Source organism: Fomitopsis serialis (genome assembly GCF_022376445.1).
Source record: "Fomitopsis serialis strain Sig1Antser10 chromosome Unknown B0H18scaffold_24, whole genome shotgun sequence".
Taxonomy (NCBI): domain Eukaryota; kingdom Fungi; phylum Basidiomycota; class Agaricomycetes; order Polyporales; family Fomitopsidaceae; genus Fomitopsis; species Fomitopsis serialis.
The window spans coordinates 330,267-342,215 of record NW_025954984.1 but is presented as its reverse complement, the minus strand read 5'-3'; the positions used below and the strand labels follow the sequence as shown (position 1 = coordinate 342,215).

The window sequence follows — 11,949 nt, the reverse complement described above, 5'->3', positions numbered from 1 at the left end:
GTCTCACGCTCCAAACCTTGGGTGGCTGTCAACCGCCGTCAGCCACACTCAGTTAGCCCGAGGCCACATCTGTATGCTTGCCTTCGCGCCTACACTGACATGTACCCCCCTTATGGACGCCTACGCGGCCACGCCGCGGAGTAACATAACAGACGACGTACCAGTTTGGGTCCCCCGCGTTGTACCCCCGACAATCGCAGTGTCCTGTACGTAGTCTATTATAGTGGATCTAGCAAACTGCACACATTTTAGTCCTGCGCTACTAGCAGAGAAGCGAGTGTAGCTTGTGCTTGTGCAACCTACAGCAACCCCCACCTGAGTCGTGCGACGACGGTGAGCAATCGAGTCACATACCTCCAGCGCCTGCAGCACTTCCAGCCTTCTCCGTGCGGCATCCAACCAGTCAGACAGCAGCACCTTCGCGGGGCCCTTGAGCTGATTCAACTCCCGGGCAGCGCTGTCGAGATCCTTCTCGTTGAGATGGTATTCCGCTCTTGCCAGCACGCTGAGAACGTCGTCACCAGGAACCAGTCCTTGCCGGCGGAATGTGAACGTCGAGACGAGATGTGATGCGAGATGGCTGAGCACGCCCGCGTCTTGATCAGGTACGAGCGCGACGCTGCTCACGGCGGGGGCAACCGACGTAGTGAACCAAGTCGCGAGGTCCGCGAATGGTTCGACACCGACGTCAGGCACGTCTGATGACTCCAGCGATTCGAGTACCGACGAGACCAGAGAGTCTTCACGAGCCGCGGCGAGGTGCCGGAGCACCCGCAGCTCCTCGCGGAACGGTTTGCGGACGGGTGCGTCGACGTTGTGTGTAAGCGCGCGGAGAGCGGACCACAGTGCGTGGATGCGGATGTTCTCGTCAAGGAAGGCGGAGTTGTCGAGGGCAATGCGCTCGAGACGCTTCAAGTTCGTCGCGAGCTCGTCCAACTTGGCGAGACGCCCGCCACGCTCTTGTTCAACGCGGACCTTGATGTCGCGGATCCAGCGGCGCTGCAACTCAATGCCCTGCGCAATGACTTCCTCCTTGAGACTGCAATAGGGAGTCAACAGACGCCCGTGGTGCGATCCAAACATGTTTACTTACCGTTCGTTGATGATCTCGCTCTGGGTTTGCAACTCACGGTTCAGCTTCTCCCGGTAAGCCTGCACGAACTTCATCCTCTCCTCGTCGAAGAACTTGCGGAAGTCCTGCTCTTGGCTGTCAAGCTTGTCTTGTCCCTCCATCTCAAGCTCGAGGAGCTTCAGCGTGTACTCGCGCGTTTGCTCGTCCAGTCTCGCCTCGAGTTTTGTTCGCTCCTCCGCCTTGACCTGGTCAATCCGCGTCGCAAGAGACGTCAAGTCGACCTTGGCGGTGTCAAGGATGTCTCGTGCCTTCTCCGCCGCCGATGGATTGGTGTTCAGGAAGGATGCAAGGTTGTCAATGACTGAGGCAAGCTGCGCAATGACGGGTTCCGACGCTCCGAACTCCATAACAGCAGGTGCGACAAGGGGGAGCGGTGCAGGTGCAGGTTTCGCCGGAGTAGCCTGTGTTGGTGCTTTCTTCGGTGGTGCTGGGCGCGTGTAGCCAGGAGGGGGCTCAAAACCGATAGGCAAAGGTGCCCCGTATACGTTGCCGCTCTTGGGTGATGTCTCTGCTTCGTTATCCCCAGGCTGTGGCTGCGCAGGTGCAGCGTCGCCTCAGGCAGTTTGTCAACGGCCCGACCAGCAAGCGCAGCCTCCGCCTTGCGTACGAGGTCTTCAACACCGTCCGAGAACTCCACAGCCTGGTGTTTACAATCTTCGCTGCCCGTGCACTCTTCTCGGCCATCCCTCCATCGGTCTTCTTCACGCTCGTCTTCATCGTCTCAGCCGCCTGCTTCACGCGGTCCTTTGTCTCCTGCACTCGGTTCTGTACTGCATCCTGGATGGCCTCCGTGGACGCTTCGACACTGTGCACAACCGTCTCCTTCGTCTTGCCCATAGCATCCTTCGCGCGCTGGAGAACATCGCCTCGTTCTTGCCCGGTGACGAGGCCCTGCACGTAGTTGTACACACCCTTGCCGAGGGTAATGACCTTCTCGAGCGTCACAGTGTCCCAGTCGTTGTCTTCGCCATACTGCACGACAGCGGCACCTAGCGGCACCTGCTGCACGAAGACATCGTGGTATGGCGGGTACTTGAACGCGACGAACGCGCTGCCGACGTAGAAGGTCGCTGTTCCTGCTGCCGTGTAGAAGAGCAGGCGGCGGACGATGCTCTTCTTTTTCTTCGGCGTGGCGGTGGGAGGTTCCGTCGCATACCGCTGCCCGGGCCATCAGCCTGGCTAGGATGCACGAACAGCACTTGTACTCACGCGACGTGTTACCCGTACGACGACCCGACCGGAGGGTGCCCCCACCGCCCTCGGGGCAGACAGCGCACGAATCATGAGCGCACCGAGTGCTGTAGCGTGTACACCGTAGTCGGTGACGAGGAAGAAATAGTCTACGCCGGGTCGGACAGCGTCGGGACAGTGCTGCTGCACGCAATTTCCGCTGACGTTGTGAACTTACCCAATTTGGAGTTATCGCGCCAAAAAAGCATCCCTCGGGGCGCGCGTACGACAACTTGAACAAAACTATATGACATCGCCTCTGAAGATCTGACAGTTGGTGCTCGACACCAAGCCCTTCTACGCATGCACATTCAGCAGTAGCGTTCCTGGAGATTTCTCTGGAGACATGACAACTGACCTTAAGATCCTGGACTGGGACAGCCTGAGGAGTCCAACGAGAACGTACAAATGCACCTTCATGTACGCTTGTTCAACGCCTATCGTTAGCGTTGCATACTCATCCGGACGTTCCGAAGGCTGCAGGATTTCTCCTCTTGAACAGCGTACGCCGTCCTGACCGCCATGTCTGATATCTGACTGCCCATTCTCTGGAGCTGCCAGCATGCCTGATGACTTGGCGTCGTGCTGTGCCAGTGGACAGCCTGTGGTTGTGCATCGTCTCACGTCGATGGCTCTCAACCGAGTGCTCTCAAAAGGCGGTGATATTATTACTTGACGTCCCTGTCATATTGATGGCTTGGACATGACGCGCAGATGAACACAGATACTTATGGGATCCCACTAGCAGGTCTCGGAAAGTCGAATTGAGTGGCGAGAGGCGTCCTAGGCCTCCTTCCTGCTTGGACGAGAGTAATGCGTACAGCTAGTCTTTATGGTCCCCTAAAGTTGATGGCCCTCAATGCGAGGGTATCTACTTAAGTACATGTGGTCCGGCCGGCAACCAAATGGCAGTATGGAAGGCTGCTCGACACCCACTTCAAGTTCCGTTGACACCGGATGGCCCTCTGCGTCGTCTAACCGTGTTTGGGGATCAAGGACTACTGCAGGAAAGGCCTCTACGATGCTGACGGGTGCGGACGATTCAGCTTGGATCAACGTTCTGGCGAAGTGGGTTTGGGACGGGACAGATGTGGGTTATTGGCATGATGCATGTGCATGGAAGTTGAGGTATTCAAGCTTCAAGCGCTGCGTACGTCTTTCGAGTCTGAGCAAGTCGGTGATGCTACAAAGTATCTTGCTGCGCTGTCGGTAAGTATGATTCGAATATTTTGGAGACACGGCAGTCTCTCAGTGTCTTCTGGATGGTGCAAACGCGCGCATACTAGGGTAGACGGCCTTTGTTCCGGGTGAGACGCCCAGACTAGTACTGGCTGCCGCCGTCGATGTCAGCTGCACTGGCAGTCGGTTTGGGGCTCCTGTCCGAGCACGTATTATGCAGGTCGCATTGTAACATAAGTGCACGATGACTTGAGGGACGAAGATTTGGGAGGGCAGGGGGTTCCAGACATGCGAAACGGAGCGACGGGATCGCATTGCACGGTTACTCAGAGTTTACCAAGATGTTACTCAGATCCAATATCGAGGATGATGAACTGCGAGCGGCAACCCTGTTCCGAACCACGATGGCCAAGTGGCTGATAAACATTCTCAGGCTACGTCCCGAGGCCATACAAGCAACACTCGTATAAATCCCGAATGGAGCAGTAGCGAGCTTGAAAGCGTCCCCACTCGTGCTCCTTACAGGCGTGTGTTCCTCAGGTCGTTTCGCTCCCTTCTGCATGGATTCAAAGATGTCTGAGTCTTTGACCGTTGATGCAGAGAAGCAGCACCAGCAAACTCTCCCTGTGGACGCGGAGAAGCGACAGCTCGCCGGCGCAGAGAAGACCCCGAGCGTACATCCATCCACGAAGACGGTAGTGGGCAGCGACAAATCCAAGTTCCAGGATGCCTTCCGGGTCGAGCTGGACGCCTCGGACGATCCGAAACAACTACCGCCCCTACGGAAATGGATCATCATCATTGTGATTAGCACCTCAGCACTCTGCACAGCATTTGCTTCTTCATGTGTATGTTTCCGATCTTGATCAACGTGTATGACGTCCTTAACACCGTTCGATGCATAGGCAAGCTTCACGGAGGAAGGGATCGCGCGGGACCTACACGTTGTCCGTGAAGTCGGGATTCTGAGCATAAGTCTATTCGTCGAGGGACTGGGTGAGTTGGTTCGAGCATAGTCATTCGGCTCCTCATGATTGATTCATGCCTCTACAGGGTTGGGGCCTTTGATTACAGGCCCACTCTCGGAAGTGTACGGTCGGAACATCATATACCGTGTCTCGTACTTTCTCTTCTTTGTGTTCACATGGCCAGTAGCCTTTCCTCCAAACATCGGTGCGTGCTTCATTGACCAGGGCATGGCAAAGTGCTAATATTGGGTCTATCACTAGCCACCTTTCTGGTCTTCCGGTTTATCACCGGCTTCTGCAGCTCCGCCTTCCTGTCCGTAGCTGGAGGAAGTGTCAGCGACCTGTTTGAGAATAGGAAGGTTGCTTCGTGAGTGATCTTTTCTGTTGATCGATTACGCATCATTTGACCAATGTTTACAAGACCTATGGCCGTGTATACGATCTCGCCGTTCTTGGGGCCCGTAATCGGCCCCATCGTCTCTGGGTACGTCGACGCAGTCCTTTGTACGCTTGCAATTCTGACATCTACCTTTTGTTCTCCCCAGGTTCATCTGTCAAGTATGTCTGCACCTCATTTGCATACTCCCTCCTGCTAAAGCACCGGCACAGAATGCCAACTGGCGCTGGGTATATCGCGTCCTCCTCATCTGGCAGTTCGCGATGCTGAGCCTACTCATCGTGGTACGTGCGTCGTCCCTTTGGAGCAGGCACGGCGCTGAATGTGCAGTTAGATTGTTCCTGAAACTTATGAACCAGTTCTTCTGAAGGCAAAGGCAGTGAAGTGTGTTTTTCTTTTGTGTCTTGAAAGTTATGCTCATGATCGTCTATCAGACTCCGGAAGACGTCAGGGGACGACAGATACTGGGCCCCCCTCGACAGACGCGAGAAGTCCCTTAGCCGCTCTATCCTCGAGAGCATCTATGTTCCATTTCGTAAGTCACCACGATGAACTGCGTTTGGACCTTGACTGACAAGTTCCATAGAGCTTATTCTCTACGACAGGATGGCTTTGCTTCTAGATGTCTGGTACATACATACATTTTCTGCCAGTCTTCTGCATGTCATGCTGACAGGTCCATAGGACGGCATTATTGCTGGGTATCCTCTACCTCGCGTTCCAAGCGTTCCCGATCATCTTTGAGGGCAACCACGGGTTTTCCATGCAAGAAACTGGCTTGTCTTTCATAGGCATCGGTGTTGGCATGGTCATAGCTGTGGCATGCCAGCCGCTCTGGAATCGGTATGTCGCCAGACATCCACGCCTTCAATTGCCAGTTTACTCATCCGTCATAGCTTCAACGCGCGGATGCGCGAAAAGCACAATGGCCACCCACCCCCTGAGACCGGCCTCATCGTGGGTCAAGTCGGTGGCATCCTCGCGCCCATCGGTCTCTTCTGGCTGGCGTTTACGACGTATCCCGGCGTGCCCTGGATCGTGCCGATCATCGCCTCCGTCCCCTTCGGCGCAGGCATCGTCTTCATCTTCACGTCCGTCTTCACGTACCTCGTCGTCGCGTACCGCCCGATCGCTGCGAGTGCCATGGCGAGCAACAGCGCGCTGCGGAGCACGTTCGCGGCGGTCTTCCCTCTGTTTGCTGGGCAGATGTACGATCGCCTCGGCACTGTGGGGGCTACTGCATTGCTCGCCGGTTTGACGACGCTCATGGCACCTCTGCCGTAAGTTTGCACCTTACTCTCAGGTCGAGCTAGTTGGCTGATGGCATTCTGCAGATTCGTCTACTACCGGATCGGTCACAGGTTGAGACAACGGTCCCGCTTTGCGGTGAAAACTTAATGCCATCTGCACGAAGGATCTCTTCATACATTAGACGACTTGCACCATGGCATAGACATTGTTCATGCATTGCTCACGTACCTTACGTCGCCAGTACTATGTTTGTAATCATGCACCCATCATAACTGTCGTGCTCGTGCTATACATTACTGTAAATGCAGCGGCCACCGCGCTACTGTCTGCTTGCTTTCCGCGGGACATCGAAGTCCAGCAGTGGATGGATATATCAATCGTGGCCTTATTGGTATAATGAGGTTGGTACACAGTGTGAGCTACTGACCGTGTAGATCACGCGTCGAGACCGAAGCTTCTTCGAGGGCAGGGTAGTCGCCGAAGTCCCAGCTAAAGCATTCCTGTGGATTGTGCAGGCCATCAGATCCATGTCATGTCGAAAGCATCAACTGGCACATACCACACAGTCGTCTTCGACAATAGCCTCCGGCACCTCTCTGCCTACCTCTTCGCTTGGAGGCCAAGGCTGGGATAACAGATTCTCTATGACGTTTACGATTCCATGTGTCCGTATGTTTACCGACCATGAAAATTGCGATACTGTGTCGTATATGATCGAGCGACCGAGATGACAGCTTCCGATACATTGTCAACGGAGCAAGAGGACGTGATATCTTTCAGCAACTCACCGGCTTTCCATAGCATATCCGCCTAGTGCGCACGACGACAGGACGCCATTGCAGGTGCCCATTGCGATTGGGTCTGCTGTATGGTACACGTGCGTAATGTGTTGGACTTCAAGCTGGTAGCAACCTAGGTGAGCCCCGGGCCAGTGAAGCGGGATGCCACTAACCGGCGAAGGCAAATGCAGACGTCTGGCCGCCATCTTCTCCCCGGGCGCTTCTATCGCAACAACAGGTGCACCAAACGTCACTCCCAGGAGAGACGCAAGGGACCCTCCCAGCGAATGTCCAATGAGCCAGATGTTGGATTCGGGGTACATATACGTCAGATTGTAATACAGATTCTGTGACGGAGCGAGCTGAGTGTTGACGCGTACATGTGGTAGCAGACAAGCTCACAGTTCCAATTGAGTAGAATAAGCTCTCCTCGATTAGTGACTGCTCTAAGCAATTCTGCTCGCACTTCCAGCCCCCGCGGTAGCAATCGCACACGGTGGTCCACGTCCAGTCGACATGGGCGCAGCAGCAGCTGAACAACAGGTTGTCGTTGAACTTGTCCTTCTTCGACGTCGGCCCGCCTCCACCTACGTATCCAGCGGACGTCCCCTTGATGGACAGGACCACGGTCGAGTTGTCTGGAGTCGCGAAGACATGCCCACGGAATCCATCTGCATCAGGCTCCCAGCCTACTGGGTAGCTCTTCAGAGAGTCGCGTGAGGCGAACGTCAGCCAGCTCGGAACGCAACCGTGAACTCACAACATTCCAGCCGCCTCCCAGCTCGTACCAGCCTGTTTCTCCCGGCTCCAAGTAGGCGTTGTTCGTCATCTTTGCGAGCTCCAGAAGAGTTTCGCGGCTCTCAACGTCGGGCCCCAGAACTTCATCTTCGTCCCAGTCGAGCAACGCACTCTGGGCGAACCTGATTGATCGTGTACGCGCTTCAGCAAACGCAGAGAGAGACACAGGGCGGCGAGTCTTGATTGTTCTGCTACGAAGAGCGTATTCCGGAGGAGGAGCTACGAGACTCTGGGACGGACGCGCATCATGGAAGACCACTTTAGCTTCCGAGGATACTGCATGGTAATGGCGTAACTGAAAATTCAGCGTCTTCGGGCTGACAGGCTTCAGGTCATCATGGATCCAGGGCAAGAAGAGAGCGAGCAAGCCTGTGACCGTCGAAAGGAGCATCGAGGTGCATGCCGTCGCAGAGGTGATGATCGTCCAGACGTAGTGGCTGCTGCGGTGGCTCAGCTTGCCCGCTCGACATATATATACGGATACCTTACGCATTGAAGGGGACCTCACGGCAAATCAAGAAAACTGTTCCCATAAGGCAAAGAGTGCGTGGACTATGTACATGGTTGGTATGAGATATTGAGATAGCACGTTTGGCTTTTGGTTATGTACTGTACACAGCGAATTGAGATCTATATACCATCTAAAAGTGACATGGACAAGACTTGTGATCAGGAGGAAGAAACTGCTGGGATAGCGATCAGAACAAACGTAGACGCGTGGACAAGGATTATGCCCTTGGGAGGGACGTTGAATTAGGGTAGTACGTACGCAGGCCATAATTTCATCATAGATTAGGCTGACGTCGGACTAGTGACAGCCTCCCGAGGTGCGGAGAGCTGCAAGTGCTCCATGGCGAGGTCGAGCGGATCAGTGTTCGCGGACGAGTACACCGGGGCGTTCACAGGCTGCAGGTTGCCAGCCGCGCCGAAGACCACTTCTGGGCTGGTGCATGTGGACACTGCACGACGCATCCCTGTCGAGAGGAAGGACAGACCGACTTGGTAGGCGGCTGCCACGGGTGCTCAGCATCCTCCTTCCGTGGACCTACAGGCAGTACTCACCATTCATCCAACCGAAGCCCTCCCTCGGAACCATCTTGAAGTCAACACCTTGGTTACCATACTCGGCATCCACCAGATGGGAAAGCTTGACCGCGTCAAACTGCCACGGAGCCGTGTCAGCACGCCGTCACGCTCAGACCGCATTGCAAACGCACCTTCTCCGGGACTACGCCATTGAAGTCCACAAAGGCTGTCGTCATCCTTTTCAATACGCAATCAGCTGACAGAGTCTGGACCCAATCTGACGCTTCACACTCACATGTAGAGCCAGCGGTACGCCAACCTCTGGGCGTCCTCGAGGTAGCCATACCTCTCAAGACCGACCCAGGTCATGATTTGATGAGGGGGCCTGCAAAGCAATTCAACAAGCTACCCGCAGCGCGGCACAGACAATACTAACCAAGCATAGCTGTGCAAAGCCACCGCGTCAGCATCATGATGCGCACAGGACATCTGAAATCTAACTCACGGGTAGTCCCACTGGCGGTTAGGCCGATCGAGCGAAATCTTTCCGCGGGACTCCTCCGTCCCTGACACAAGCCCACCTAGGACTTCGAACTTCTTGAGCGAGTTCGAGCTGCGCAGAGGCTGTCAGTGGGGCAATTCAGTCGCGGAGTATAAGTACGCCACGCACATCAGCTTCCAGCATTGCTCCTCGCTCGCACACCCAGCCCACAGCGTCCAGAACGCCGTAACACTCTCGTATAGAATCTGCTTCTCCTGGACGGTGTCGTAGTCGAAGTACAGGCTCTTCGTCTCGTTCCAGCAGTACTTGTCGATGGCCTTCTTTCGGAACGCCGCCCTCTCGAACCAGATCGCGCTGCTCTGCGGCTTGGCCTTGGAGCTTTCTCGATGCGGGTTCGCGTACGACTCGGGCGACGGCGGGAACGGCGCCAAAGGGAAGTCCTCGTCCAGCTCGAGCTCGTCGTCGAACACCTCCCTGATCGCCGTTCCGATGTCGACCTCGTACTTATACAGCAGCGCCTGGAGGTCTATCGTGCCGAGGTTGGCGCAGCGCTTCTCGAACCGGTACGTCGTGTCGTGCCCGGACTCGCGTACGGCGCGGTCGTGCAGGAAGTACTCGTCGAGCGCCGGCTCCTTGATGGTGCCATCGGTGTAGCGCTCGCTGAACTCGAGCACGGACACCCCGTGCTTCGCCGCGTAGGGCTCCAGGATGTGCGTGAAGTGCGTCGCCTCCGTCTCGGGAGGGATGCCGAGTCCCTCGGGGCGGTATCGAGATAGACCCGTCTTCGGGTCCATGCGCGGCTCCGCCACCCAGATGGTGTGATACTCCTTCATGGCGGCCTGGATGGCGCGCTTGAGCCATGCACGGTTTGCTTCCATGTCGGAGCGGTCGAGCTGGTTGTAGATCTGGAGGGCCATGTCCGTAAGGAATGGCGGCTGCGTCCGGCAAAGGTAGTAGCTCCGGCTACCGTTCAGGATCTTGCCGTAGTGCTTGATCTCGAAGACGAAATGGTCCACCATGCCCTTAGCGAGGTTGACGTAGCCATCAACCAAGAGCCCGAGGGAGATGAAGTACGAGTCCCAGTTGTACAGCTGCGATACGGATAAGCAAGAGGTTCAGGTACGCCACAATGCCCACACTCACCTCGTTGAAACGAGCACCTGGCACAACGAACGGGATGCCCTTCAACGTCCTGCCACCCCTGCCGTCGTCAATCTCGTTCATAGCAAGAGCCAAGATACCAGGCTTGTTGTTCAGGCTCCTCACGAAGTACGGGTCATCCGGCACAGGCGGAAGGACCTGGACGTCAAGGTTCAGATGCGGCTTGTCTGCCGCGACCCTCCGATAGTACTCAGCCATTGCAGGCTCGCCGTGCGGTACGTAGATCCGGGGGTTGACGCGGCCGGTACGATTCTTTGGGTCTGCGCAGATAATCTCAAGTCCGTCTCCGTCAATGCGACGAGTCAATGCGTGCCAGAACGAGTTCTTGATCATGCGAGACAGGCGATCCACAGGGTTCTCTGTCAAACGCGCCTCGTCTAGTACAATACGCTTGCGGCCATGGTCGCGAGCGAGGGCCAGCTCCTGGAGGAGGTTGGAGAGCATGTACGTTCCCTGTACATTGATGTCAATGCAATGTGCTAATGAGTGTAAGAGAGGTACTCGCTCGGATGTCGAACGTCTTAAAGCCGTTGCTCGTCGCAGTCCCAAGAGACATGAGTTTGGGACCAGCATCTGTCACACTGATCTGGAAGTCACCATCTGTGTCCTCCTGCTCTAGGACTACACGGATCGTCTCCTCAACGTCAATCAAGAACCGCCTGGGGCCCGTCCCTTTCTCGTCGTGCGACATGCGTCGCGATCTGCGAACCCAGTCATCGTTAAAGGCAGGCGCACGCTTGGGATTGTATCCGTGGGCGAAGGACTGCCAGGAGCGACGTCAGCTGCACATCCATGAGAACAAGACCCGATAACGTACGGCACTGTACGTCCGTGAGCGACTAAACTGCTCTTCGCCGCCGTAGTAAGTGGCGGCGTCAGCATTGACAGCCCGCTGCTCGTCAATGAAGTTCACGGCCGTCGGATGGGTCAGAGCGGGGGCCATAGTATAGAGAATGAGGCGAGGTGGTTACAGCAGTGCGAGAACAGAGTAGCGACGATAGAGTCGAACACGAGCGAAAGATGATGTTCTGAGAGTGCTCCGACAACGACAAAGACTAGCAGTCGAAATTGAGGAAGTATATGACTCCGACGCGGAATGGGCGAGGAGACTGTTATGAGGTAAAGGGTGGAAGATGATGGTGGAGTGAAGCAAGGACGACTATGAGGTCGAGGGTCGGAGCGTGGGCCGGCAAGCGAGCGGCGAGCGCTATGCGTGACTCTTTGTCCTTGACCACCACCTCGCACGGAGAACTGGGACGGTATGCTGGCTGTGTCTGGGAGTGTCGCGCTATCTCGCTCGCTCGGGCGGAGGGTCTCTATATACTCCTTGCGGGGGTAGGCGATCAGCAGGTGCCGCCCGACAGCGCCTACATCGTCCGCGGTAATAACCCTTTCAAATATTCTCACTGTCCGTGTCCACTCCCCGCAAGTCGCTTCTGGGCATACTCTGGCCCGACAGCAATTCCATATGTCAAGCCGGATACTGTTGCGCACAACTTCCTCAAGTAGTGGGCAGCTCTATTCCC

General features: G+C 55.9%; 4 protein-coding genes across 4 annotated transcripts; 1 reads left to right on the top strand and 3 right to left on the bottom strand.

The window, feature by feature from the left end:
• Nucleotides 1-70: 70 nt before the first annotated feature.
• Nucleotides 71-2,548, bottom strand: B0H18DRAFT_1001019 (mitochondrial inner membrane protein Mitofilin). Its single transcript, XM_048028266.1, has 6 exons — nucleotides 2,342-2,548; nucleotides 1,784-2,290; nucleotides 1,704-1,763; nucleotides 1,094-1,665; nucleotides 355-1,039; nucleotides 71-299 (listed from the first exon to the last, which is right to left on the bottom strand). Exons 1-6 carry the CDS (start codon nucleotides 2,414-2,416, stop codon nucleotides 249-251), a joined length of 1,950 nt encoding a protein of 649 aa, XP_047894782.1. The 5' UTR covers nucleotides 2,417-2,548; the 3' UTR covers nucleotides 71-248.
• Nucleotides 2,549-4,101: 1,553 nt separating this feature from the next.
• On the top strand, nucleotides 4,102-6,304 carry B0H18DRAFT_1118050 (MFS general substrate transporter; the record flags this gene model as incomplete). Its single annotated transcript, XM_048033705.1, has 13 exons — nucleotides 4,102-4,389; nucleotides 4,447-4,537; nucleotides 4,595-4,714; nucleotides 4,771-4,876; nucleotides 4,931-4,993; nucleotides 5,055-5,067; nucleotides 5,119-5,190; nucleotides 5,241-5,290; nucleotides 5,341-5,441; nucleotides 5,493-5,535; nucleotides 5,591-5,749; nucleotides 5,803-6,186; nucleotides 6,241-6,304. The coding sequence occupies 13 exons, from the start codon at nucleotides 4,102-4,104 to the stop codon at nucleotides 6,302-6,304; spliced, it is 1,554 nt and encodes a 517-aa protein (XP_047894781.1).
• Nucleotides 6,305-6,576: 272 nt separating this feature from the next.
• On the bottom strand, nucleotides 6,577-8,125 carry B0H18DRAFT_874991 (alpha/beta-hydrolase; the record flags this gene model as incomplete). Its single annotated transcript, XM_048040388.1, has 6 exons — nucleotides 6,577-6,657; nucleotides 6,717-6,891; nucleotides 6,946-7,058; nucleotides 7,110-7,283; nucleotides 7,339-7,638; nucleotides 7,697-8,125. The coding sequence occupies 6 exons, from the start codon at nucleotides 8,123-8,125 to the stop codon at nucleotides 6,577-6,579; spliced, it is 1,272 nt and encodes a 423-aa protein (XP_047894780.1).
• A 262-nt stretch (nucleotides 8,126-8,387) lies between these two features.
• B0H18DRAFT_256329 (trehalase-domain-containing protein) lies at nucleotides 8,388-11,628 on the bottom strand. The gene is made up of 10 exons (XM_048037313.1): nucleotides 11,241-11,628; nucleotides 10,929-11,186; nucleotides 10,406-10,876; nucleotides 9,431-10,353; nucleotides 9,266-9,373; nucleotides 9,197-9,205; nucleotides 9,056-9,145; nucleotides 8,952-8,997; nucleotides 8,797-8,896; nucleotides 8,388-8,744 (listed from the first exon to the last, which is right to left on the bottom strand). The coding sequence occupies exons 1-10, from the start codon at nucleotides 11,364-11,366 to the stop codon at nucleotides 8,527-8,529; spliced, it is 2,349 nt and encodes a 782-aa protein (XP_047894779.1). The 5' UTR covers nucleotides 11,367-11,628; the 3' UTR covers nucleotides 8,388-8,526.
• Between the last annotated feature and the right edge of the window lie 321 nt (nucleotides 11,629-11,949).

Bases quoted from the DNA above. Each gene is read 5' to 3' on its own strand.
- B0H18DRAFT_1001019 (XM_048028266.1), bottom strand. From the start codon at position 2,416: ATGATTCGTGCGCTGTCTGCCCCGAGGGCGGTGGGGGCACCCTCCGGT. The intron at 1,666-1,703 runs GTTGACAAACTG...GCACCTGCGCAG, and splicing joins CTGCGCTTGCTGGTCGGGCC to CCACAGCCTGGGGATAACGA. The intron at 300-354 runs GTATGTGACTCG...GGGTTGCTGTAG, and splicing joins AAGTGCTGCAGGCGCTGGAG to GTTGCACAAGCACAAGCTAC.
- B0H18DRAFT_256329 (XM_048037313.1), bottom strand. From the start codon at position 11,366: ATGGCCCCCGCTCTGACCCATCCGACGGCCGTGAACTTCATTGACGAG. The intron at 11,187-11,240 runs GTACGTTATCGG...CGCTCCTGGCAG, and splicing joins GCTCACGGACGTACAGTGCC to TCCTTCGCCCACGGATACAA. The intron at 9,374-9,430 runs GTGCGTGGCGTA...GCCTCTGCGCAG, and splicing joins GAGCAATGCTGGAAGCTGAT to CTCGAACTCGCTCAAGAAGT.